Consider the following 26,875-nt stretch of genomic DNA (forward strand, 5'->3'; position numbering starts at 1 on the left):
GTGTATGCTTTTTCATGTTTTCTTGAGGCTTATCTCCATAGCTAAGAATTCATATCGCTATTTTTTTTCTATTTTACCTTAGCAAAGTTACATATTTCTATCTAGTATCTGATTTTTCCCTTTGCCCATTCGAAATTTGGCTTGGTTCTCTGTCTATTACTTAATATCTGTAATATCAACAATTCCTTTAATGCCTGTGTGGTTAAGAGATAAACCAAGAAAAAATTAGTTATTTTAAGAGCACCTAATATTATTGGGATGAAAGCCACAGAAATTCTGTTGAACCATAGCAAAATGGAGCAAAGCAAGTACACCATAGCTGGTCAGTCTGTTTTGGAAAGCTGATTCCAGCCGTGTGTTACACACACATCATCTGTCATAATTTTAAGGAAATATATGTATTTTTAGTTTTTGTTATAAAATTCGTGTTTCTTTTTTCTTTCCTGTGTTTGTCTTTCCTCCAAAGACTGTATAAAGAATTGGCTTTTTCTTGTACAGAGGAAAATGTGGGAGAAGAGTTATGTTCAGATGTGTTTTAAGTATGCTTTTGGCACCTGTTTTTGTGATTAATGCTTTTTCAAATAGAAGACAAAATTTGCAAAAGTGTTAACCCTCCCAGTGTTTAAATTGTATTTTCAAGTTAAAGATACAAACAAATCTTGCTTTTACTGTTGCTTCTCTGGCATCAGGTTCTGTCACCCAGGTTTACACTGGAAGTTACTTACTAGCATGGTCATATTACTAGTTCTACAGACACAGCTGTAGTGTTTTCCTCGGCTATATCTGGTAAAAGTCTTGCACCACCTGAAGAAATTAATAAATTTTGGTGTTGCCTGCTTCAGGTATTACTGCATTCTGTTCCTCAAGATGGCTAAAAATGGAATTCTTGCTGATGTGGGGGTATCCAGCCTTTGAAAATATGTCTAATAGTTCACAAAACTGTTTGGCATTGACTTTGTTTTTAAACTTAGGTATTTAGTTCAGAGAGTTGTTATTCCTCAGAAAGTTATTTGTTAAATGGTTTCAAAACACAGATTTTACAGTTGCTAAAGCTGTGAAGGTGCCAGGGTGTATTCCAAGGTTGTCTGCGACATGGTTATGGTAATGTTGTCTTGTGATTAGAGGTTCTCCTGACCTGTGATGAAGCATTGAGCATGTTTTTTTACCATTTTCAATTGTAAAATTTAACAGTTACTAAATGGACTTTTAAAATGCATAGGTATTTTACCACTGGATGATTACAGCCTGTTAATACTTGATCTTAATTTTGGAATGTTTGGATTTTAAAACAAAGATATCTAAAATATGTGTTGTGTACTTTACTGCCATCCCTTGTTTTCAAGGTTGCTAATGTTCGTAAACAGAACCAGTTTTGAAGTAATTTTGCTAAAATAGTGAGCTGTAAAGTCACTATTTTTTTTTTTTTTTAATATTTGGAAATAGTATTTTGGCAGTAGGAATCAGGATAACTAAATTATACTCTGTTCTGTTGTGAATTTTCAGTGTATGTTTGATCAAAGCTTTTCACTTCTTTGTCTCAGTTTTCACAGAGTAGCTCTTGCTTGTAGGGGGTAGAAGTAAACAGAACAAAATAACTTTGTAAAAAGAATCCTCATACAGAATATTCAGTGAACTCTGTATTGTCACTTTGTATTGGAAAACCTTCTTAAAATATTCAATGAAACTATTAAGGCAAGAGCTTTACCTTGAATTCCATCACTGCTTTGCAATGTTTGCCTTCCTTTCAACTATTCCTATGTTAAACAACAAAAACCTCTGTTTACGACTTAGCCTCTCCTGTTGTATCTTGGTCTTCTTGGGTTTATTGCTGAAAATTTTGGCTAATTTTTGTTAAGGGTGGAATTGTAGGATAAGCTAACATGGTGCAGCTTAAAAAAAAGTCATAACACTGAAGACTGTTTTTGAGGATAAAAAACCTCAGGACAGAGCTGTTTGATACTTATGTTACAGATGGTCAGCTATCCTTGAAAGTTAGAACAAACTTTATTCCACAGTAGAACTGTGTATAATCAGTATTTAGTCTAGTGGTCTGCATTCCTCTTCCATCCCAAAATTGGGTGATAACAAAACCAAGAAAAATGGGGTTAAATTTCTGTCTAGCTTAATTTTACATATTTTAATGTAGTGATATGAAATAAATGGATTTTCTTTGAGTATGAAGTGGCTTTATTTTTTTTTTTCAGAGTTATGATTGCAGTTTTAATGAACACTTCTGCACAGTGCTGTGTGGGTACTGCAGTACAGGTGAAGGTGTCAAGAGAATTTCTGAGTAGAAAATCCATTTTCTACAAACTCAGATGTTTTTCAGGAATTTGGTTTTCTAATTAGACAAGTGAAGTAGTTTGTCTAGGGTCAGATTAGTTCTACTGAAAATACAACAAGGTTTTAAACTTTTCTGAAAGTTTTTTTTTAAGCAGGTTTAATAATCTGCTTCATTGCCCAGCAGAGCTGTATTTTTAAAATGTTTTCCCACTAATGCCCTAATGCAGACTACCACGATTATCAAACTGAATGTCCAGCTGATTCCGAGTGAGCCAGTTCAGATTTATATGGCACACTTTAATTTGGAAATTCTGACATTTTCTATTTTAGTATTTACCGTCTCGGACCAGAAGGTTTTTTGTCCTGTGAAAAGGGTTCATATTTAACTTCCGTATTGATTAAAGAAAAAGACAAATGTTAAAACACTGGATTTTCTCGTGGAGTGGAAATGGAAGTATTTGGTTGAACCTCAGCGTTTCTCGTTCTCTGTTCTCGGTGTAAATCACGGCTGAGGCAGTGAGGGCTTGGAGTGCGTGTGGGATCCCTGGTGGCAGCGGGGAATGAGGGGCATTTGTCTTGTGATTTGTTGGTCCTGTCAATACCCGTGTGACAGGGGGAGAGCAGAGCTGAGATCAGCTCGTGGGCAATCTCAGCGTGGCAATGCTGTGTTATAAACCCCATTTCCTGCCACGGTTTCCATCTCCTGCTTTATTGACTGTGCTGCCCAGCTTTGTATCATCAGCAAAATTTGTCAACAATCCCTTGCTTTTGTGCTCAGGTTGTTGAGGAATATTGTAACTAAGATTACTTTACAGCCCAGCTTTAGAGGTGCTTTGTTAGTTGACTGTCTCCTGGTCAATAATTCTCTTTTTAGCTATTCACATCTTTTTAGCTATTCACATATTTTAGCTATTCACATACTCTCCCCTTTTCACTTTCTTATGTATTACATTTTGAGCATAATCCCCATCTTCTCTGCTTTAAAGAACTGCTTCCCATTTGGCCTGGTATCAAATATTTTACTGCATCCAGCCAGATTGAGTCTCCTGCATTTCCTTGGCCACTAATTCAGTTATCTTATCAGGGGAAGATATCAGGTTCGTTTGGCTTGCTCTCTCTCTGACAAACCAATGTTAAGTTTTAATCCAGGTTCTACATAGCTCTGTATGATTAATTATTCTTTCCTTCAAAAATGGTTCTAATCCCTTTTGCCATTTGTAAGTACAACTTGAATTTTGGCAGCTCTTACCTTCTCCTTTAAACTTAGGCTTCAAGAAATAGGGGTTTTTTGCTTGCTGTACCTCTTTTTTGTTCTCTGTAAGGGTTTTCTTTTCATACTCTTTGTATCCTTTGTGAAGTGATTATTCACTCAGTTAGATCTGCAGTTTTATCCTATATTTTGTTTTCAGTTGTTCAGGGTGTAAATTCTAGGAAGTTTTTGTATCTTTGATTTAAATAAAATTCAAGCCTCTTCCAAATCCCAGTCCTTCCCCATTTAAATTTCTCTGCTTTAACTTACTATCTCCCTTATTTCTCAAATACTTTAAAAAAATGTAAACATAGATTTAGAAAGCTAATCAGGGGCAGTTCCTCAACAGATGCCGAGTTCAGGAGGACCCATGACATGCTTGTTCTGTGGTCACCTGGACATTGCAGGCCAGAACACATTTCCCTGTCCACCAGACAAAGATCTGTTACAAGATCCTGACTGCCGCTTCTTGAACTTGTAAAATTCCTGTCTGATCCTAGAAAGCAGAGCACACTCTTGATTTTCCATTCAAGACATTAAAATTTCAGTAATCTCTGCTAGTCTGACGGCACATGAGATTCCCACATGACTTTGTGTCTTGCAGTTGGTTGTTTTTGAGAGATTGAGCAAGACCCAAAAGTCAAATAAGCTTAGTATGATGTGTGCACCTATCTTCCTTGATTTGTAGTTGTATAGAATTGTAATCTTTGAGTCAGATTTATTTTATGTAAGCAGCTATCCTGTAATCATCTTAAAACTTTGTTAATCCACATAAAAATATTTTTGTTTGTTAATTCAGGAAATTTAGGTGAAGAAGTAATACCAATATTGCATCCAAAAATACTGGAAACATAATTTACTGCGGTTTTGGGTTTAAAAAAAAAATTTATTTATATTTTGCTATTTCTTCATCTATGCTTTTATTCTCTGTTTGCATAACAGGCAAATCTCTCACAACACTTTTCCTGGTTTAAAACACTAACTATCCTGTAAATATGAGTGACCATGGTGTCTTTTTATTGAGAGAGCTCAGTTCTGTGTGAATGCCTGTCAACGAGACATCCTGGTTAACAGTTGGACTCGATGGGCTCAGAGGTCTTTGGCAGCCTAAATGATTCCATGATTCTACAAAATCCAAAGCAAAAAATCAAAATCTTCTGGGAAAGAAGTCTGCTGTGAAAAAGAATTCCACATACTTGCACTCGTGCTGTGCGCAGGTGTGTAGATGCTTGTGAAAACTTGAAAATTGATACAAAAAGGCAACATTAGCCTTTTTTTCTGTAAATTGGGTAGAGTCCTCTAGAACTCAGCTTATGAAAGACCCTGGTACTTTGGAGCTGATTTCTGCAGCCATAAATTCCTGATCTGCTCACGTGTTGTTTCCAGACTCACCGAAGTCAGAAACTCTTCTTTTACCTGAAACATTATGGAATAGGGACCTTGGCAGTACTGTTTGAAATATCATATGGACACCAGGCCTTTATTCTAAAATTATTCCTTCAGGGTTTGCAGTTGAGTTGCAGAAACCTATAAACTGAAGTTAAGAAAAAAATAAGTTGAATTGCCTTTGATTTTGGTGCAGCTCTACCGTTTGTAGCCTCTGCCTTACGAATAAGTCATCATATGGGAATGTTAAAAATATGTTAACATATTTTTAGTTGCTTTTTCTTCCCCAACTTCTTTGGTTTTGCACATGGCTGAAGTTTAATTTAGGGAAGCATGGTCTTGGTCATCTCCTGATTGGTTCCTTTACATAACCAGGGACAATTTAAGTAGTAAATATCTTGCTGTGGGACCCTGTTTGGGGTACCAGCAGCAACATGCAGTACAGTAAAAGGTTCTTTCAGCAAATGTTTAGGAAAATACTTTCCAAGAGATCTGCACATGATTAGAATTATTGAGTGCTCTCCTCTCTGGCTTCCTGTTTTGGAATTAAATGCCTTCAGGACACTTGGAATATCTCAGTTTTGAGAAGCAAGAGCAATTTAACCAACTCTGTACTTCATTGTACTTCATTGTCTTAGCTATGATTTCAGTTAGTTGCAAATAGGGACGAATCTATGGAATAACCCCTGAGATACCTTAATCAAATTGAAGGAATAAATTATAGAGCAGCTTTTGAGGGAAATGAGAGCAGATAAAATGTCCCAACAGTCAGAGCTATGTTCTGGCTCTTTCTCTGCACATGTGTACAATTAGTGGCTCTTTCCTTGCTTCTTGTTTCCCATCCTGTGGGATAATGAGTTTGAACATTTTTTGGAACAATTTGCTAATTGCTTGAAGTATTTTATGTAGGTTATTTATAAAGTATGAAGGGAAAATTTGATATGGTTATTGAACAGTTGTATACAGAACAGTTTCTTCAGGTCCCTCCACCTACTTCTGAGCAATTCAACTACAAGAATAATTCCTCGAAATGAGATAAATTCATTTATTTAACAGTTCAGCCATTATGCTGATTTTGCAGATGTGTAATATTTTTGTGAGATTACATGAGCTCGGCCAAGTGCAGTTATGTACATCTGTACCATTTCTTGGTGATTTTAACCCTTCTGCCACAGTGGTGTTGTCTGGTCATTGTTCTTGTGGGTGTTATTGACTGCATGTTTTCCACCACATACAGCAGCGGAAATATTTGGGTATTCTTGATTCTGTACTCGGCTTTCTTGTCAAATAAAATACAGTTTAAATGGAGACTGTTAGAAGAGTCATTCCGGACAAAAACATTGTCAATAATTCATCCAAATTTTCTACTTGGCTTTAAGGAATTGTAAAGCAAATTCCAAGTGGTTAAGTTTGCATCAAGACTTATTATGTACCACATTTCTGGAAATTAAAAATAACATGTAATGCTCTGTGGCAGTTTTCATTTGAGATCAGACTAATAAAGGAAGTAATTCAGTACTTCTCTCCAGCCACTGTGAATCTCTCCAATATACATTTGGTGTGTTTGTGATCAGTGACATTTGATAACTTTGTGTATGTTAATTCTTAGAATATTCTTACAGAGTATTTTGTTTGAAAGTGAACTTAAGGGCTTTTGACCTGCCCCAGTCTGAGTTCAGAACTTTACATTTCCTTTGTAGCAGTGTTTACAGAGTAGAAGGTAAGTGCACTTGTATTATATCATATATGAATACAACAAACAGCTTTTCAAAGTGGACAAAAGCTGAACATACTTGACTTGGTAGGGTCTGCCCCTGTTCCATTTAAAAATTCATTTATTACACTTAGGTATTTCCAAATGCAAACAATCACTGGATCTTAATGTGCTACCATTTTTTTGTCTAAGTGTAAAAACAAATTCAGGTTTTCTTTTGGAGATTTTAGGAGTAACTTCACAACTATTTTGAGTAATTTCATAATTATTTGTAGTGATAGCTAAAATTTTTGAATGCAGGCTATTTTAAATTTGCAATTTAGTCTCCTCTTCCTGCTTTTGTAGTAAGAGAATAACACGTGTGCTTTAGCCCTAACATACAGTTAATAGGATAGGATCTCTCACATCCAAATAAACCAGTTGTAATTAAGCCACATTGTTTATGATGATTGTTTCTAATGGTTGTGCTTATCTAATATAGTCTATGGCCAAGCTTAGGGTAGCATCTCAGGTAACTTTCAAGATGTATCATTTTGTCAGATATTAACTTAATCAGATGCTATTTCCTTTTTCGAGTGGGCAGCATCCAACTGTTCTATTTCTTGCAGTAAGTCACTTCCCAGTGTCATAGCTGTTCCCTCAGAGTGTCCTGGGTGGGCACCAGTGCAGCCACTTCTAATTGCAACATGTAATTTCAAATTTCTTGTTTTTACAGCACCAGATTTTGTGATAATTTGAGCATTTCTGTCTGTAACTTTTTCACCAGAATTACTGTTAAACACTGTCTGTCAGTCTTGGCATCGTTTTCATACGGTTTCCCATCTGAGAAATTAATGAGGATTTGAGTTTGTCTTCTAAAAAGTAAAGGTTTGTAGGCATTTGCTGTCAGTCTCCCTGTTGAATTAAGCGTGGCCAAAACTGGGTTGCTGCTGCGATTCACAAAGCAGAAATAATAATCCTTGTTCTAAAAAAATAAAGCTGACCTAAAATCCAGTTGAACTGCTACTGTTGTCTTCTAGTGTAGCAATTTTTTTTCCCTTTTTTTGCCTGTTGTAAAGCACAGAGCCCAGTCCTGGAAGCGCTTCAGTTCAAAAGAAGCAATAATCCTGTGGAATAGTACTTAACCTCAAAGTAGTGGCTTACTCCAATTTGTGCAAATGGAAGATAATGACAAAAATGATGGGAAAATCCTTCAAAAAGAGGCTCGAGGGGACCTTGTGGCTCTGCACAAGTCCCTGACAGGAGGGGGCAAGCCGGGGGGGTCGGGCTCTGCTCGCAGGGAACAGGGACAGGAGGAGAGGGAACGGCCTCAGGCTGGGCCAGGGCAGGCTCAGGGTGGACAGCAGCAGGAATTTCCCCATGGAAAGGGAGCTCAGGCCTTGGCAGGGGCTGCCCAGGGAGGTTTGGAGTGCCCATCCCTGGAGGTGTCCAAGGGAGGGCTGGAGGTGGCACTCGGTGCTCCGGGCTGGGGACAAGGTGGGGATGGGGCACAGGCTGGGCTCAATGTCTGTGAGGGATTTTCTAACCTCAGTGATCGCAGGATTCAGTGATTCTTACTGAAAGGCGGGTGCCAAAAAAGTGTGGGTACAGGTACCACCATCTCTGATTGCTCCTTATCCCACTTCAGTGGAAAGAAAACCACTGTAAATTCCTCAGTCTGAGGAATAACATTGGCAAAGAACATTGGTAGGGGGTGGTGGAAGTGGTTGAATCCCTACAGCTTCCAGGTGGGGCTGCTGTGATCCTCAGCAAGGTCTGTGTCCATAGCTCCAGGGGGACATTCCTTTCGGGAATTTCGGGTAGTCTGGTAGGTCCATCCTCCCTCAGCAGATGAGCTGTGTCCCTCTGTCTCCTTTGATTTCTTTGCCTCATTTCCCAGATTTGCTGTCATTCCCGTCGGAAGAGGTTTCCTAACACACCATGCCTCTGTTCCAGCCCTGTGCAGACAGCCTTGTACTCTACATTAGAACAAGAGAAAATGTTTCTTCTGTGGGAGGAGAGAAGCCACCGAATTCTGCATTTTGTATGTGACAACCTGGGAAGAATGAGGAGTGGTTTTGTAACAATTCCCCACCTTTATGTGCAGACAAAATTCACAACTGTTCTGTTTTCATGGTCCGCTGCTTCTTTTGCTTGAAAAGGCTTTGCTTTCACTTGTGATAGTGGTTTTGAAGCAATCAAAAGACAAATCTAATTTCCAGCTGTTAGAAATGATTGTTCATGCATGAGGACTGCATGGCACATAAAACTGCAGTTTTATGTGCCATGTCTTTTTGGGATGGAAGTCTTGTTTTTGGTGTTTTGGTATGCCTTGAATAACAGAAGGCTGGGAGATGGGGAGGGGGGCAAATTCATTTTGGAAATAGTTATTCTGAAAATGCTGGACATCTCCATGCAGTGGACATCACTCGATGCTTTCATAGTGTCATGGCCAGGATGCTGAGTTCAGTCAGAAGATTTCCTTTGGAAAATGGCATATTTCAGGGATCCACTAGCTGTTTACCTTGACTCACCTCTGAAGTTTTCCACTGGTGACATGGTGGCTTTTCAGGATAGCTGTGTCTTGCAGAAGAAGGCTCCTTGCACGTGGTATTTCAGGCATCACCAAATGATTTGAGCCACTTTGTTTCTTTGTTTTTGGGCATTTAACCAGGTTCTTCACTTGGATGACTAAACTGTGAGAAGTTCAAGACAGTGGGGAGGATTTTGTAGCTGCACACAGAAAATGAATCCGTAAGATAACTTTGTTCTGCTTCAGACCACTCCCGTTATCCTTGTGTTGCCTCATCTGTCACTGATGATGTCAGCACCAGAAAACACCTGGAGGTTGTTGGATTCCCCATGTGTTCTTCACATAAAAGAGCAGTTTGTCAATGTACATAAAAGTGGTACAACTGGTGGTGAAGGATTTTGTACAACATTCATATTGCACTGAAATTCTTCAGGGAGATGTCTGTGTTTTTGCAGGCTGTGGTAGAATAGGATACTTTTGATTGGAGCCTGTAAATTTGAGCACAGTGTGAATATTTAGTAGTGATGGAAAAAAGTGACAATCAGTAAATGCATTCAGTCTCCCCTTCCCCAGGCAGGGTCACCTCGCTGACCACTGTGACCCCCGCGCTGTGGGTCAGTGACGAGGGCAGAGGCAGGATCAGGTCTGGAGGTCTCAGGGCTGTGCCAGGCTGGGGGCTGAGCCGAGATCCTGCACAGGAAGGACCAAAACCTGCAGGAAAATGACCTGCAGAGACTGTACCCGCGGGGGCTGCAGCAAGAACGTGGGGCACGGTCTGAATGCTTGGGAGAACAGCCGGGAGCCAGAACGGAGACATGATCTCACCACAAGGCCACACCCTGCTCGCCAAGCTCTGCTTTAATTCTCCCTGATGAACACTGTCCCACCATTCAGGTTCCGTGTTCAAGTCTCCCTGTTTGCCAGGGGGAAAGTGCTGAAAGAGCTGCTCCTGAGAGCTCTTGTGTTTCAGTGGTGACTGCGCGCCTCTGAAGAGAAAGAGCCGTACATTTCCAACTTTAGAAGCTGAAATGAAATTAGATGTAAACGCATTCCAAGCAACGAAGGCAAATTTGCTTACTAATCTGGGTTGCATCTCCTTTTTCCCCTCCTCACACTGAAAGTAGCATTACCAGTACCTGTGCCTGTGTCACCTCTTCCCAGTCCTGCTGTGTTCCCACAGGAACATCTCCCAGGAGCCTGGATAAGGCAGGAGTAAGCAGAGGCCAAAGCAGCAAGAAGGGAGAGGAGGAACATGGGAACCGGGAGAAAGGCCACAGTGTCTAGACATCCGGGAGAAATGTTTATTTGCACCACTTCTCTTACCTTTTCCCCCAAAAGGGGGTCTGCTTCTTAATTTCAAAGGGAATTTAGGCTGAGCAAGAGGCTCAATGGCCCTCTGCAGGTGAGGTGGAGAGAGGGAAATGTTTGGTGTCAGCAGAGAAACCCATTTTTTTTTAGCTAATTCTGTCACCATCTCAGCTTACCCTGTCTGCCTCACCTTTCCTTCATCGTGTCCCTCCAAAGGTGCCTTAACCCACATCTCCCTGCTGCCCTGGTGCCATTAAACAGTACCCAAAACCACTATTAAGTCTCTCCTGCTGTCAAATTAACTTGTTACCACAGGTTTTAGACTCGCCTTCCTCATCAAGAGGAATTGAAATACTACAAATACGTTATTTTGCCTTCAAAATGACACCTGGCAGTGTTTCTTATCTATTGATTTAAATAATTTAGCATTTTAAAAGGAACAAATCGACTTAATTTGTTTTGGGGATACTTAAAGGTTGAGGACAATTTGATATCAATTAAAATCAGTGGTAATTCATTTATGATGGAACTAATGTAATTAATTAGGTAGCTGCTGCTTATCTTTTTACTAATACATACATTGCTTTTAAACATCTGCTCAATAGTCCATTATGATAGCCCAGGAGTGATTTTACCTGAGAGCAATAGAGGAGCAGATGCTTCCTGATGACAACTTCCCAATCTGTTTAGGAAGCAGCCAGTCAGTTCTGGATTCACAGTTTTAACTTGAAGCATGGCGGGCATGCAAGTAAATTTGAAAATCAGAAACAAAAAATTTGAGGAATAAGTTTCGTCGTATCATTTTTAATGATTGCAGTTTGGTTAATGTTTTATATGACATTTTTTAAGGCTGATATGTGTGGTTTTTGTCTTTTGTGGTGTGTATATACATGTGAATGTTTTTCAAGAGTTACAAAACCATCTAAATTTAAATTTGATCTCAGTGTTGTCTAGTACAGTAACTAAAATTCAGCATTAGCTCAAGAAGAGAGCACCACTATATATAAGAAAAAGAAACTAACAGTTATTCAAAGAAAGAGTTAAAATAGACTATAATGACATATATAAAAATAAAGTGGGAGTTTTGCTTTTTTTTAAAATAAGTTACACCTGTGTTTTGTATTTATGGCTTTATCAGTAGTTGGTTAAAGGGTGAAAATGAAGTCTTGTGGGCTGATATAAACCTGTCTGAGACTCCTTGGTTCTAGTGAGCCATTTGTGGATTTTTAGATGTTTCAAAGATCACCTGAAATGACTGTACTCGTTTTATTCATCTCATCAGCAAAGTTCATCTCATCAGCTACAGAGATACCGTCAAAACTTGTGGGCTACAAAATGTACTTTTCCTGCAAAAATACTGTAGGCTGTACTTACAGAGACTGTAAAGAGCACGATTGCAAATCAATGATGTATCTTTTTTAAGTAAGAAAATGTGAAAATGCTGTTTACTGAGAAGAAAGGGGATTAGAGTAGCCCCGAGAAGGATTCAGCTATTTGCCTTTGTGTGCAGATCTGAAATAGCCACAAATTAGTCATTTTGCCATTATGTACAGAACGCAGCGTAAGCCGTCTTTTCTAGAACACTGATATTTAACACATGAACAGGTAGTCTTGACATTTCCAGAAGTATCTTTTAGGGCAGGGTAAGCTGGTGACTAAGCAGGAGGCAAGGCTGTGGTATCTGATGAAACATTAATGCCCGAGGAGCACCATGTAGGCTCAGTTCTCAGCACAGGGTCCTTCTCTTCCCCACCCCTACACAAATGAAAACCAATCTGTAGCTGGGTTTGGTTTTTTCCTTTTCCCACAGGCTGCTGATGGTCTTTCTTCTGTTATTCTTACTGAAGCACTGATCAATTTTAAAGAAGGTTCAGCATTATATAGAGAAGAAACTTGTGTTTTCTAGAGGTTTTTTTTTTTAGCCTAAAACCACTGGGTATGACTTGTGTGGGGAGGAAAAGAGCTCCCTTTCTTGGCCTGTCACTCATGTATGTGGGAACTGGGCATACCATACCTGTCTTTATCTGGCCTGTGACGTCAAGAATAGCAATCATCACTGTCCTTCTGGCAGGTTGACTTTAGGATCTCTTCACATACAGTTTTTAAAACCAGATTAAACCAGGTAACAAGTTTCTAAACATTGCCTTTCAGTGCTTTAGGCACCTGTTTTCCTGTAAGCTAAAATCAACCATTCCTGCAGCCATCTAGGATTTACCAGGAAACCTCTGCTCCGGAGCCATCTGGGATCTTCTCACTTCATGTCCGAATATGTATAGACAGTTTCGTGGTCTGCAGCTTTTCCAGGGTCTGGGCTTTCGTTTGTGAACTTCTGTCCATGCAGAAGTTGCAGCATCTGGTTGTCTAATACACTAAATTTGGGGAGAGTCACATCAGACAAAAACCTGAAAATATCTTGGGTGTCATTACTGTTATAGTTTATCAGTTTCTATATATCTTCATGTATTGATTAATCCATTGCTGATTTGACTATGGATATGACATAAAAATGCAAAATAGTTTTAAATTTCTTGTGTGTTATATGAACATAGTGTTCAGAGGATGCTGGTTCTACTTTTCTGCTCAGTCGTTTTCTATTTTGCTTGGACAGATACCATAAGCCAATATTCAGAGTTGCTTGGCAGTAGCCAAGTTGTGAAATGCACACCCAACCTGTGGGGCATTATGGTTGCTTAGTTCATGCATGTAAATTTGGGGGTTTGAGCACTGAATAAGTCCACACCCTGAGTGTCTTCTTGGAAAGTTTGTTCTTACGTTTAATCCTAATGGCAGTATTAATTTAATGGTTCCATTTTCAGAGACGTTTGAGTTATGACAGCTTTTAGAAAAGTCCAAACAACTGGGTGCTTAGCACTGTTGGAATATTAATCTGAAATGTTATGAAATTTGTGCTGCAGCTGGGGTATATCTCAATGCAGTTACTTTCATTTATTTTGATTTGTTTCAAATCTACCATAAACTTTACACCTGGAATATACACTAACAGGAAAAAAAAACCCTCTCAGTTTTGTAATTGCATTCTTTGTTACTATAATTATATTATGTATTTTAAATTATTAGCAAAAACAACTGGCAAAAACCTGTAAAGATCAGAGGATTTTTGGTGGGTGCATTTGATTTGTCTTTTGGCAAGCAAAACCAGATTATTTAAGGAGACACTTCTAAAATGGTCTATACTGAATGTAATGAGGAGCGGTACAGCTGTAATCCCCTTATTGTGCCAGTTGCTGTGCCATGAAGCTTTTAGAGAGCCTTGGTACAGCTTAGAAAGACCTCAGTTCTGGAAAGGCTTGCAAATAGTTCACAGTTTGTGGAAGTAAGTGTGTAAGATGTCTTTGTAGGTTTTGGATTTCTCTGATTTTCTTGCTAGTGTTGAAAAGTTCCTTTGGGAGTTTGCATGAGTAGTGCCGTGGAAGGGGTGGTTGCCATTATTTCTGTTCTGTGCATTTAGTGAATTTATGACAATTTCCCTCAGTACACATACAGAAGTTGATGTATGGCTGTGGTCATTTGTCGTTTCAGGAGCCTTTGGATGATTCTCAGGCCACTGGAGTTGGCAGCACAGAAGAAGTGGTTCGCTATGAGTACCATGTGCTGTACTCCAGCAGCTACCAAGTGCCTGTGCTGTATTTCAGAGCATGCTTTTTGGGTAAGGCCATTGTGGATTCAATGTGTTGGGTGCAATAGATGCTGAAAACAGAGATTTTATATTAAGTTGAGGAGCAGATGTAATAAGAAGCTAAGAGATGAGGCTGCTCACCAGTGAATTTTGCAATGCTCTGGACTCAGAGCTCCAGGACCGTGGAGGAGATGATACCATCTCAGCCTGAGGGAGGCTGATCTTTGGCTCCTGGCATCTTGCCTGTGGTTTACTGAAACTGCCGGTCATTTTTCTTGTTCTTTTCTTGAAATGACTGCAAAAACTTAGTGCTGCAGGTTTAAGCTGGGCTGGGCAATCAGTGGACATAACCACAGTGCTTCAGCAGAGCTCTCTCTGTTTCTTTGGAGCCCCAATTTGAGCCACAAGGCTGGGGTCTAAATGTATCTTTAAAAATGTATGCCGTTTTCTGTTTAAATTTGCTGCTTAAGGGAAAATAAAATAATATCAGTATGGTACTGACTTTTTTTTTGTATTAAAGCTGGCTCTTCAAACAGTAGCTGATCCTGTCTCCTCCCTGGTACGTACATCTTGTTACCCATTGCTCCGTGGCTGTGGCCACTGTGATTTCAGCCCCCATCCTGTCAGGGGAGGAAGGAGGAACCCTCAGCCTCCCACGGAGGCCACTGCTGGTGTCACTCATTTAATCAGCAGGCACGGAGTGATCACATTGCAGCACTGGCTGTGCTCTGTTCCTTGCTGCCCAAAGCCTGTGTACCTGTGCTCCAGTGGCACCTGGCTTGTGCCTGCAGTGCTGTGGCCAGCAGGACCAGCTTATGGAACTTGGAGATGAGGTTTAGTGGTGAGCATGGCTGTGCTGGGTTAAGGCTTGGACTTGATCTTCTTAGAGCTCTTTTCCAACCTAAATGTTTCTATGATCAGCATCTTTTGTGTTTTGAATAATATCTTAACTTTATCTAGATAAAGATGTCTGAATGTTGCCAGTGATATCTTTTCCTGTTTAATTAAAAAGTAGCTTAAGCTGCTTTGGATGTGTTTGGTAGATTTAATCACTCTCTGCATTATATTGTTTAATGGTTTCTAATTTTGCAGTGTTAGCGTTTCAAAAAGCACTTCAGATTCAAAATTGAAGAACAAATTCTCATAGGCTCCCTGGTGGAAATATTTTAGTCTGAGGTGCAGTTTCAGGAATGGATGATTTGGGGTAAATTTTCAGAGTGGGACATGGGGAATTGGGGACATTGCTCTGCCTTTCCCACAAACAGAACTCATTTGCACACATCCTGCTGCAAATTTATTTCCAGCATTATTACAGGCATTTACAAACGTGCAGTGTTTTGCCTTTGAACTTATTGTGCAGACAGGAAGATAAAGGTAGTTTTGCTGTGAGAGACGAGTTAGCCTATTTGTGGACTTGAAAAATGTCATCCTCTTTGGTTTTTGCTGAATTTATAGTGCAGTGTCTCTACAGAAGAGGACGGAGGTGCCTCAGGTAGAGGAAGTAGGACACTATCTCTACTGTACTGTACTTTCATATAATTAGTATTCACCATAAGCAGTTAATCACCAGAGAAGAGCTCACAGAGACAAAACAAGTTGTTTAGCTTGTCAGCACCAGGGAATCGGAGGTGTTGAAACATGACTCCTTATAGCTGGAAGTGGATATTACAGGAGCCAGTGGATGATCTAATGCACAATCATGGTATTATGTGCCAACAGCTCCCCTTGCAGTACAGAACTGTAATTGTTCCTACAAGTACAATTATCTTTTAAAACACTTCTTGGGAGCCTTTCACAATGGAAAACAAGGGCTTTTTTTAGATGCTTCTGAAGGTCACCTGGGTTCTCTTCAGCATTTTACATTCTCTTTTAAATTTATCAGTATCTGACTCTTGAAGGGAGCAGGATACAAAATACTGGCAGTAAGTGTGTTACCTACAGTGTTTCCAGCTAGTATTCTCTGATTTTAATTATGGGCAGCTCACTTTTGAGAATGAAGAATCCTGTCTTCCCTGCACGCTGTTGGCCTGCCTGTGCTGTGCTGTCTGAAGGTCCCAAAGTGAGATTTTTGGAAGTGTGCAGCTGGCACAGGCTCACAATCACTTGCAATACCTGAGCAGAGTATCCTTTGTCTTGCCCAAAACCTGGTGTGAGGAAAGCTCTAGGTAATGCCCTGAGTTTTTTTCCTTTGAGGCAATAGTCTTCATGTGATGGGCTCCTCACTTTGTTTCTCAGACAACCAGCAATACTCACTGCATTCCTCACCTGAACTAATCAAGGAACAATCTCCCCGAGACCTACCTCAATTTCCCAGTCTAAATTCCTACCATTATTTGTGGACTCGGTAACAGGATCGGTTCCTCACAAGTCTGCTCTGAGCTGTTCCTGGTTTCCCTGGGATCCTGTCCATACTGATCCTGGTGTTAATTAGAGCTGGCTGCGGGAGGTGGAGGTGAGCTGTAATCCTCCCAGTGTTTCCACAGCCCTGCCCCGTCTTGCCTTCCCCAGCACAGGGCACGGAGCTGGAATTCAGAGCTCTGCTTCCTCCCTGGCGGTGTCTGCAATGCCCACCACACCTGGGAAACAGTAATTCCTCTGTTCAGCCCGGCTGAGGGCTTTTGCAGTGTTCACTTCCTCCCTTTGTATGATAGCAGCTGATGCCAGCCTGTCCAAATCTGCACTCCAGCAGACTCTTTACAAACTTCTCTGGAATAAGGAAATCAATGAAATCCTGCCTTTCTCCTGCTGCATGTGAGTCCTGCTTCCATTTACCTGGTCTCTCAGTCCCTCCTAGGAAAAAGGGTCCCCGTAGAGTTGCTGGGAGGTTTCTCCTGTGATCTCCAGCTTGGTTGCCATCCTCAGGAGCTTATGTCAGTGAAGACATCCAGTTTTCAGTCCTCTGCTAGCAGTTATGTTCAGTCATTACAGATCACTTCTTCCTGCAGAAAGAGAAAAGTTGCATTGTATGCTTGTCCTTGCTGCTGTCTAAATTGCATGAAAGAACTTACTTTCTTGAGCTCATCTTTAGATCTTTTTTTGTTGTTTGTGAGATGAAGTTTGATACGTAAGGTGGTGTAAAGTAAGGTTTGAAATTTTAATTGCAACAGAACTAAAACATTTTGAGAGACATCTAAACTTTTTGTAGTTTCAGGGGATGGATTTACAGGGAAGATCTTGTTCTGTGCAAGAACAAATACTTCAGTTGAAAACAGTGATTAAGTGTGATGAGTCTGTCTGGAAAGGTGTTTGGGAACATTATAGGGTACAAGAAGATATTTTTAGGCGGTGTGTATATACATAAGAAACATTTTTCACTGCCTCATGATACTTTCCACGTGGCATATATTCCTAATTTCAGACCTGCTGAAGTCACAGTCAGTGTCAGGAGCTCAGGGCAGAGGCTCATTTCTCCCAAATCAGCCCTGTGCCTGCCATACCTTCTGGAAACGGAGCCCTTCTTTCTTTCTCTGGCTTCTGAGACTACCAAATAGGTAGTTGAAGAAATGCATGAACCCCTGCTGATATCTGATGTCAGCAATTAGCCCTCTTGGAGACAGATGGTATAGGCAATTATCCTTCCCCTTCAGTGCTGGCATCAGCCAGATGGGCTGAGCTAGGTCCAGTAAGCTTTCTTTAATCAGCAGGGTATTTTCCTCTTCTCTTAGTCTTCAAGATGTCAAGGAGCTTTGGTCTTTTCTTGAACCATCCCCATCTGAAGCCAGGCATTCAAAACCCTCTTGCCATACATTAGAAAACCCACAGTGAGGTATCAGCAGCACAGCCACAGGTGAGCACAGGCACCATTCAGGAATCACCCTGTGTGTAAAGAAAATAGTGGCTCATCTCACACGTCTCCTTTTTCCTGCAAAGGCAGAGGAAGCAGCACAAAAGGTGGCTAAACACTGAGAAGAAAGAGCAGGACTAATGGGAGTCAACAAGGACTGCACCCTCACTCCTCTGGAGAAGAGAGAAGGAATGGGGTTTTCAGTCTGACCTGCTCAAAATACTCTCAGCTCAGTGACAGCTAAATCCCTGCCAATAAAAACCATGCTAATCATGGTTAGGGAGAGGGAGCTTCTGAGATAGGGCAACTTCCTCCAACCCTGAAGGCATAACTTTCTGTATTCACAACCACACTGGGCCTGACTGAAGTGCTTTCCAGAATACAGATTTACTTCCTGAGCTCAAAAACATGTAAGCACCATGTTCTTTCTCAGCAACACAGCTGCTCTAAAGACCATATCCTGGAAGAACTGGTTTTATTGTGGCTTTGGACATAACTGAAATAGAATAATTTCTATGATCATACATTGTCTTAAGCTTGTAAGAGTGTTTTTTTCCTCCTTTGGCAGTGGTTTGTTAAGATTGTTTCTTTATAAAATACATCAGAATGAAGCCTCAAACAATTTGTGCACCATTTCACCCAAAGTGTCGAATAACCTTTAACTGAAAATTTTAGAAATAGTTAAAAGCTTTTAATTGGGAATCTCAGAAATTCCTAAAAGCCCTCACTAAACATCAAGAAAATACAGCAACTTGGGAACCCTGAAAATTTTCTCTGAAAATGAATATGGAATCTTCTCTGCCTAAAGGATTTATGCTCTTTGCAGAAATTAAAGTGCCAGCTGAGAGCTGCAGCTCCTGTGTGGTCTGACAGCCTCACCTTGCTGCTGTGAGAGGCCACTCAACCTTCTGCCTTTTAACTATTTCTTATTTGTGGTGGCATGACTGAGTTAGGCTTCTTGACTGTCCAGTTAGGGTTTTCTCAGAAAAGTTTGTTGTAGTCAAAACAGTTTAAATAATAAAACTAAACCATCTGGACTTGGGATAAGCCTTGGGACACACGGCAAGCTGTGTCCTTTTGGGTGGATGGTGAATAAATAAATGCATTGATGGGTGAATCTGGAGCCTTCACCTTCCTCTCCTGCCCTTTCTCTTGGCTTGTTTCCTTGCTGTTTCCTTCTCTTTCTGGCTGAACTTCCCAGTTCAGCTCCATCTAGGGAGAAAAGAGGCACAAAGGCAAGAGGCTGCTTGGCTCAGCAGGTGCCACTGTGGGCTCTTGTTGCCAGCAGCAACAATTAGTGACTGCTCTGTCACACCAGCTGGATGTTTGAGGTCTCAGTGGGTTGCAAGAATATGTAACAGGGCTGCTAAACATGTCAGACTGCTGGAAAAAGGGGGTAAGAGTGCCCAAAGAATAGACACCTGTGTTGCGAGCAAATCTGGGAACTCCTGAATAGAACGAATTCACCACGAGGTAAAGACAAAACTCATTTTTAACTATAACATGGCTAATACTTCAGTAACATCTGATCATTTCTATAAACGGGATTAACAGAGTCAGAGTAATCCATTCCACGTGTACGTGAATTTGCTCAAGTATTACTGTGAAAATTCTCAGGGAAAGGTGTACAGAGCACAATCTGGAGTGGCAAATCAGATGTTGCACTAGAACGTCTGTAACTGTAGATTCTACGCTTGGACTTTAACATAATTGCAGGCATGCATGGGATTTCATGTCACCTGCACACTGGTGATGTGAGTGCAAACACATCCTTCTAAAGTGAATTTATGCTGCTGTAGCAAATTTCTTTGTAAATGTTAGATTGTCTCCAGCACAGCTCTGGTATCTGTCATCGCAAGACAGCGGGTGTGATGGTCTAACAAGTCTCATCTTCATGAGGATAGCATGGAATAGCTGATTAATATGTTGTTACCTCCTCAGACACTTTATTTGCTACATGATTCTGCTAGATGGTGCTTATATAAGTTCAGAACTTTGTGCTTTTTTATAGATATGTGCAGAAAGTAAAACAGAGGCTGTAGGCAGCTGGTTTGAACTTGTATCTTAACATGGCATTCAAATGTTAATTGTGTGCATAAATTTTTTTCATTTTACAGACATGCAAATGTCAGTAGAATAAAACTAATTATCAGAGGATGATGGTTTCTGACACCTGATAAATGCCAAGATGAAGCTACTTATTCAAAGTGTATTGAAATACCCTGTTTGCCATAAACAGATATTCATTAAAAATAGACATGCTTATTTTCTAAGTGGTTGACACTAATATCTTGGCATAACTCTAGCATCACAGCTAAAAACCTGATGCAATAATGCTGTATAAATGCAGCTCAAGAAAGCATTATGGACAGACCAAAATGCAGTAGTTTTATCTGCAGAGTTTTGTTACTTAGATTTTCTCCACTCTCTCACTCTGAATTGCTTATCTTTACACTAGGTGACTCTTCATGACATTGTTTTGTGGTTTTAGATGCATCTTATCCAAACTTTGCTTTACAAAACTAGTTACACTTCACACCTTAAAATCAGAGCACTGAGCTGTTACTCTCAGGTGGCAGAGAATAAAACTGAGCAGGGAATTTAGGGTAGTTCTGTGTGCACCTTCAGTCGGGATTTGAACAACTTTCAGTATTAATTTTGCTGTTTTGTATTAAAGATATAGCATGCTTATGAGCTTTGGCTGAAGGTGGTTGTTTCTGCCCACTCACAGATGGAAGGCCTTTAACTCTGGATGAAATGTGGGAAAGTGTTCATGCATCCTACCAGGCTCGTCTGCAGGAGGGGCCCTGGGACACTATTACACAGCAGGTGAGAATCCTCTGGTTCTTCATGAAATTGGGGAATGCAATACATGCCTGAATCCTCAGTGGCCTTATTCCTCTCTTGGACACAAGGAAAAAAAATTAAAAATAATAAACAAATGTATATGTCTATCTCATGTCATGCTGAGCCATTTACCAGCAATTGCTTCAGTCCTGGATTTTGAAAGATGCGTAAGTGTTCACCATTTAAGGCTTGCTTTGACAGTATCTCACATTTTAAATACTTTTCCAAAGCCAATCCTCAAAAATTCAGGCAGTTTCTGAGTAATTGTGAATTTGGGTAAATACAAAAGCAGACTTACTTATATATCAGTGTAACATTTCACAAATTGTCTGGTAATCAAATTACCAAAAAAGACTGTATGTAATTTTTGGTTTTAAATAGATTTGCAAGCCTCAGGATCGAGTGAGGGAAAAATCGTCTCTCAACAAAAAATAAGTTGTTGCTGTCTAATATGACACATGGCTCAGAGCTGAGCTGCCTGCTCTGGTGTCTTCCCTTTGCTCCAGGTCTCACATGCAAATCTGACAAAGAACTGAGACTCTTCAGTGAGTTTTTTTCCCATCAGACTAAGATACCAGTGTGCCCTTCCCTTCCCTTCCCTTCCCTTCCCTTCCCTTCCCTTCCCTTCCCTTCCCTTCCCTTCCCTTCCCTTCCCTTCCCTTCCCTTCCCTTCCCTTCCCTTCCCTTCCCTTCCCTTCCCTTCCCTTCCCTTCCCTTCCCTTCCCTTCCCTTCCCTTCCCTTCCCGTCCCTTCCCTTCCCTTCCCTTCCCTTCCCTTCCCTTCCCTTCCCTTCCCTTCCCTTCCCTTCCCTTCCCTTCCCTTCCCTTCCCTTCCCTTCCCTATTTTGATTTTAGCTGTTTCCAGGCGCTCAGGTCTCTTACCACAGCAGCACGACAAGGATGTAACATCCACTGAGTCCTAGAGGTGCTCCCTTAATTCAAATAACAAAGTTTAATTACAGGATGCCTGTTTGTAGATGGTGCTGAGCCATGGGAACACGAGCAGTGTTCTTGTTTTTGCAGCCACAGACTATTATTTATCTTGTAACAGCTTCCTGAGAACCTACCAAGCCATGGGTGTTCTGGTGATTGCTGTGCCTGTCTGAATTCCAGTTGTGAGCTGGCAGCTTCTTGTAATACATACTTTTCACATGGAGCATTAATTACCTGGCTTGGCTGTGAATGAAGATGAGGAAATTAGGTTTTAATAACATAATGTAATAATGTGACACTACTGAGAATAAAGCATAAATGGGATGTTTGGAATGTGTGAAATCAGAGTTGTGCAAGCCAAAAGGAAAATGAGGTCACTCCCACACGGGGATTATTTTTGCCTCTTAAGGGACAGTAAAGTGAAAATGGTCCTGCATCTAATAACTGGAGGTGTCTGTGGGATACATATGCAAAAATTCCTGCAAAAACAAGAGTTTTGGGTGGCAAAATGTGTGGAGTGATGAATCTGATTCTGGGACACTCTCCTGAGGTGGTACAGCGAACTCTGAGTCCAGGGCAAGCACAGGAAGAACATTTTGGAGAAATTAGCAAAGTTAACAGCTGCAAAATGTGACTTTCTGTTGATTAAGAAGATTATGGAACATAATAAAAACTGGCCTTCAAGCCTCAGATCAAAGCAAGAGTCAGGTCTACAAGAAAAAGACTGCTTTTCACCCTCAAATGAATCAGGGTTCTGAGTTGAAACGCCGAGTTTTGTCTTGCCTCCCTGCTTTTCTGCTGACCCATTTTGTTATGTGGGTTAGGCTTTGCCTGCAGGGACAGATCCTATAATGCAAGTCACTGGGCAAACTCATCAAATCAGGCTTGAGCACTCAGTACACATGAGCAGCAGAGTAAAAAGGTTTAGGATTTTAATCCAAAAGAGATACAAATTTTAAATGCTACAAGCACTCCACCACTGGGAAGAAAAATTGAGCTTGCCAAGGGTTCTACTCGTGTTCCTTAACTTTTAACTAGGGCTGATTTACACTGTGATTGGCAGACCAGGAAAAGAAAGGCTTACTGACTTTTTGGGACTTTTTTCCCATGTATTTTATGAAATGTGGGTGCCAGGCCTGTGCACGTTTCTGATACAACTATATTTTGGTGTATGCTCTCTGTGGTAGAATACATCTATAATAAAATACATCTCAGGAACTGAGACAAGCTCCAGAGAGTGAAGATACGTGACATTTGCAAATTTTAGGTAAAATTTGATCTTTTATAGTTACTTTTGATTACGGTGGGAAGTTACGCTCATTTCCAGGGAAAGCGTCTTGAGATATTTTCCCTGACTAGATTACTGCAAAAAGCAGAAGTCAACTAGTTACCTCCTCATAAATAAATTAACATGATAAGGTTGCATAGTATTTTAAAATGATAATTGATAAATGGTGATGATTTAATTGCACTTCCTCTAGTAATAATCTTAAAATGCTCAAATGAAGTTCCTGTGATTGGCTTTCTTGTGAGTTAAATCTCCCTGGGGTCTTCAGTCATCCCTTCTCTACATCCGGAGATAACTTGCTTTAGCTGTTTTAAATAATACAAATCAATTAGAACACACAGCTGTTTAACAAAACTTCCAAATGTTGCCACAGGTCTCTGTGGGTATTTCCTGATGACTTATAATGACATCAATTTAGCACACCTGGTAAGATCTGTGTGAGCTGGAAGTGGCTTAATTCTGCAATGACAGGAAAATTAAGGAGTATTTATGGATTACTGTTGCCTTCCAGAAACGTTGCCAACTGTGATTTTCAGCTTCTTTTTAGGAGGATTCAGAAGTGGAATTACAGATATTGCAGCCCCATCTCCTGAATTGTTTACTTGTAACTTGGTGGGTGCTTTTTAGCGTTAGTTATTTATATTAGTAATTTAAATAATATATTAACATATATTATGTGTATGAGGTATAATATTTATATTAATTGTATGTAAGATACTGGTTATACACAAATACATAGTGGTGTCATCTAAACAGCTCAAACTTACTGGGCCTTCTGTGTGTAATGAATGCAATAAATAGCAGATGTAGTGTCCCAATTAAGAAGGCAGCAGCCCAAAAGTGCCATGGTCAAATGCTAAAATAGTGAGGTAAATTGAGAGAAAAAAACCCCACAAGAACAGGAGAAAAAGTTAAAAAAAACAGAAAAGAGAGAGTGGAGAGCAGAAATGAGACAAATGAGGAGAAACCTTCCCAAATATTAAGGTGAACATATTTTGTGACATGGTAGTGTGTGGTGTAAGAACCAGGAATTAAAAAAAACAAATGGATAGCTAATACTGAATTCATCTGTAGAGGCTGCATTTGACCTTTTATCGTTTTGGAAATCTTTCTGAAGATGAGTGGGAGATGTGAAGCAGCAGAAAGTGACTCTGTGGTTATAGCCAGAACTTCAGACTGTGTGTTGGGTCCTCACTGTGGAGTTTGAAATACAAGACTGAAAGGCTTTTTTTGTTAGGATGGATGTGGGATAGACATTGTCAGGGCCTGAATTTTCATCCTGGTGTGGCTGAGGGCTCTACACCTGTTTTGAAGTGCCTTTTTCAAGACCCAGGGCACTGGTGTAGCCTTCACATCCGGTTTTTTTCCACAGTGTGTGTGGAATGGTGCTGGATTGATGGGTACAATCACCTATTAGGAAGTAAACTGAGACCCATTCCTTTCTCAGGCACCTTCTGAAATTTAACAATAGTGGAATAAGGGATTGAAAAAAAAAAGGGTAAAGACACTACTGATGCTTCATAATTCTTTTGCGCTGATGGATAGTGTAAAAGTGTAGATAAAGCAGAAGGACTTCAACAGAGGGAGAGACAGCACTCTGACAAATGTTCTAGGACTATGATGAAGCTGAGTATTAATGTAGTTAGTTCTATGAACACAGGTGCCCAAGTCCGTTTTTGATTCCTGTTACTTGTGCTAATCCAAGCCGTCCATTAATTTTTTTTCTGTATGGAAGCAAACTAGCAAGAGAATTTTTTAGGCTGATGGATGAAGCTGATCACAGTCAGTAGCATCACCAACAATTTTGTTTTTAACAGAGTGGTGTTGTCATAAAGCCTGACCTTCCCCTGAGGAAACAAAGTCGTAAACACAATCAAGTGTATGTGCTAAGGCTTAATCAATGCTTGGTGATGATGGAATGTAAAATCAAACATCCAAGGGTAGAAATCGAATTGCATTATTACAGGAGGCTCAAGGGTTGAAAAACTACCCCATAAAACAAGAACAAAACTTGGTGACTTGAAGATCCTGCAGAAATAGCCTAAAAAATTGATCTGTGAGTCAGGATTCCAAAGGACTCTGGAAGCTGCAGAGCACGTGTCCATACATCCCCCACTCCTTTTTAACCAGTGCTGTTCAGATGCAATTACTTCTGCTACCAAAGTGCTCCCCGCCATGGGAGGGGACACATTTCCTCTGTGACACCTTGGTTCTGGATCTGCCAACCAAAAAATCAGCATTTTCCTGGTTTAGTAATTCATTGTTGCTGCAGATGAAGTAACTCAGACCATTCTGATACTGACTGTATCCTAAGTTTCTGAATAATTGTAACTGACCAGGAATTTTGCATTTGTTTTTTGTCTACCATTCATTTCTCAGTTTCATCTAAACAAGGTGTTTTCCTTCTGTCATTTGATACTTGGCAGGTAGTTTTAATATGGCCCTTCTGTCATCCAAAAGTAGTCAACCAAACCAAAACTATGGAAATCACAGCACAGAGCTGCACCTATTTCTGAGTTAATCCAGAGTCTTTTTCAACCAGGAGTTAAGAATCTGGAGAACACATTCTTTGTAGTACCTCAGTAATCCTGTCCATTACATCACTTAATTTATAGCAGTGTTAACAGAAAAATCAATAAACATTATTTCTAAAATGTCAGGGATGTTAACAGTGTGATTTAAAAAAGGAGGAAGAGTCAAAACTCTGAACAGAACACATTGATACAGTGTTGTAGAGGCACATTTTGCTGAAAATGTGATAGGGAGGATTTAAATCATTACGGCTCAGTCAGTTTGAAAAATGTGTGTAGGTAGCTATTCTTAGACATACAAATCTTTCTTGCCATATTGTGGGATTTTGCTGAGTGGGGGAGGCTGTATACAGTATTTCTTAACAGAAGGTTGCTAGGATCGCTCTTAATGGTTTTGAGTCGTATCAACAGTTGCTATGGATCCCCTGCTAATATTTTTGGAAAATTATTAGTACAACTTCCTGAGAAAAGGGAGTCTTACCAGTACAGATTGGAAAGCTGTTTGACAGGGGGAAAATACAAGGATGGCAAAGCTGGATGGGTATTTATTTCCCACTAAAATCTTCTGTGATGTGATGATCTCCTGGGGTTTAAAACAAGCTATACAAGCTACCAAGGAGGTTTTATTTTAAAACTAGCCATTAATTAATAATGTTGAGCTGCCCTACAGTTTAGTCATGCATTTCCCCATAAGACTTCATGGACAATAATCTAGTCCAACTGATTTCATAGAAGGAAAAGACCAAATAATGAACTAATACTAAATGTAGAGTAAATACAGAAGTTTAGTGGACAAGCAGCTGCCAGATGTGCAGCTGATGGCGTCTGCCTGGACTCATGCAAAGCACCTGACACTGTCTGACAGGACATCCTTGTCTCCGAGTTGGAGACCCATGGGTTTGGTGGATGAACCCCTTGGTGGGTGAGGGATGGGCTGGGTGGTCTCACATGGGGACTTGGGGTCAATGAGTCGATGTCCAGGTGGAGACCAGGGTCAAGGGCTGGGACCGTGGGGATCTCATGGAGCTCAGCAGCGCCTGGGTCTGGGCAATTGCAGGCACCAGCACAGGCTGGAGATGAGCAGCCTGAGGGCAGCCCAGGGAGGAGCCCTGGGGGTGCTGTGGGGGAGAGCTGGAACCCCAAACCCCTGTGCTGGGACCCCAAACCCCCTGAGCTGGAACCCAAACCCCCTGAGCTGGGACCCCAAACCCCGTGAGCTGGAACCCAAAATCTCCCTGTGCTGGAACCCCAAACCCCCTGTGCTGGAACCCCAAACCCCCTGTGCTGGGACCCCAAACCCCCTGAGCTGGGACCCCAAACCCCCTGAGTTGGAACCCCAAACGCCCTGAGCTGGGACCCCAAACCCCCTGAGCTGGAACCCCAAACCCCCTGAGCTGGGACCCC

General features: G+C 40.7%; 1 protein-coding gene across 5 annotated transcripts in view; it reads left to right on the forward strand.

Moving 5' to 3' along the window:
• Positions 1-26,875, forward strand: part of ATG10 (autophagy related 10) — a 61,286-nt gene that overhangs the window by 22,723 nt on the left and 11,688 nt on the right. For 3 of the 5 annotated variants that reach the window (XM_032096395.1, XM_032096396.1, XM_032096399.1), the window contains 2 exons: positions 13,993-14,119; positions 20,605-20,702. In XM_032096395.1, the coding sequence (XP_031952286.1) occupies positions 13,993-14,119; positions 20,605-20,702 (225 nt within the window). Of the gene's footprint in view, positions 1-13,992; positions 14,120-20,604; positions 20,703-21,770; positions 21,977-23,487; positions 25,600-26,875 lie in introns of those variants that run through there. The other 2 variants (XM_032096398.1, XM_032096397.1) reach the window with 2 other exon arrangements.

The sequence above is a fragment of the Corvus moneduloides genome, chromosome Z (assembly GCF_009650955.1).
Source record: "Corvus moneduloides isolate bCorMon1 chromosome Z, bCorMon1.pri, whole genome shotgun sequence".
Lineage (NCBI taxonomy): Eukaryota > Metazoa > Chordata > Aves > Passeriformes > Corvidae > Corvus > Corvus moneduloides.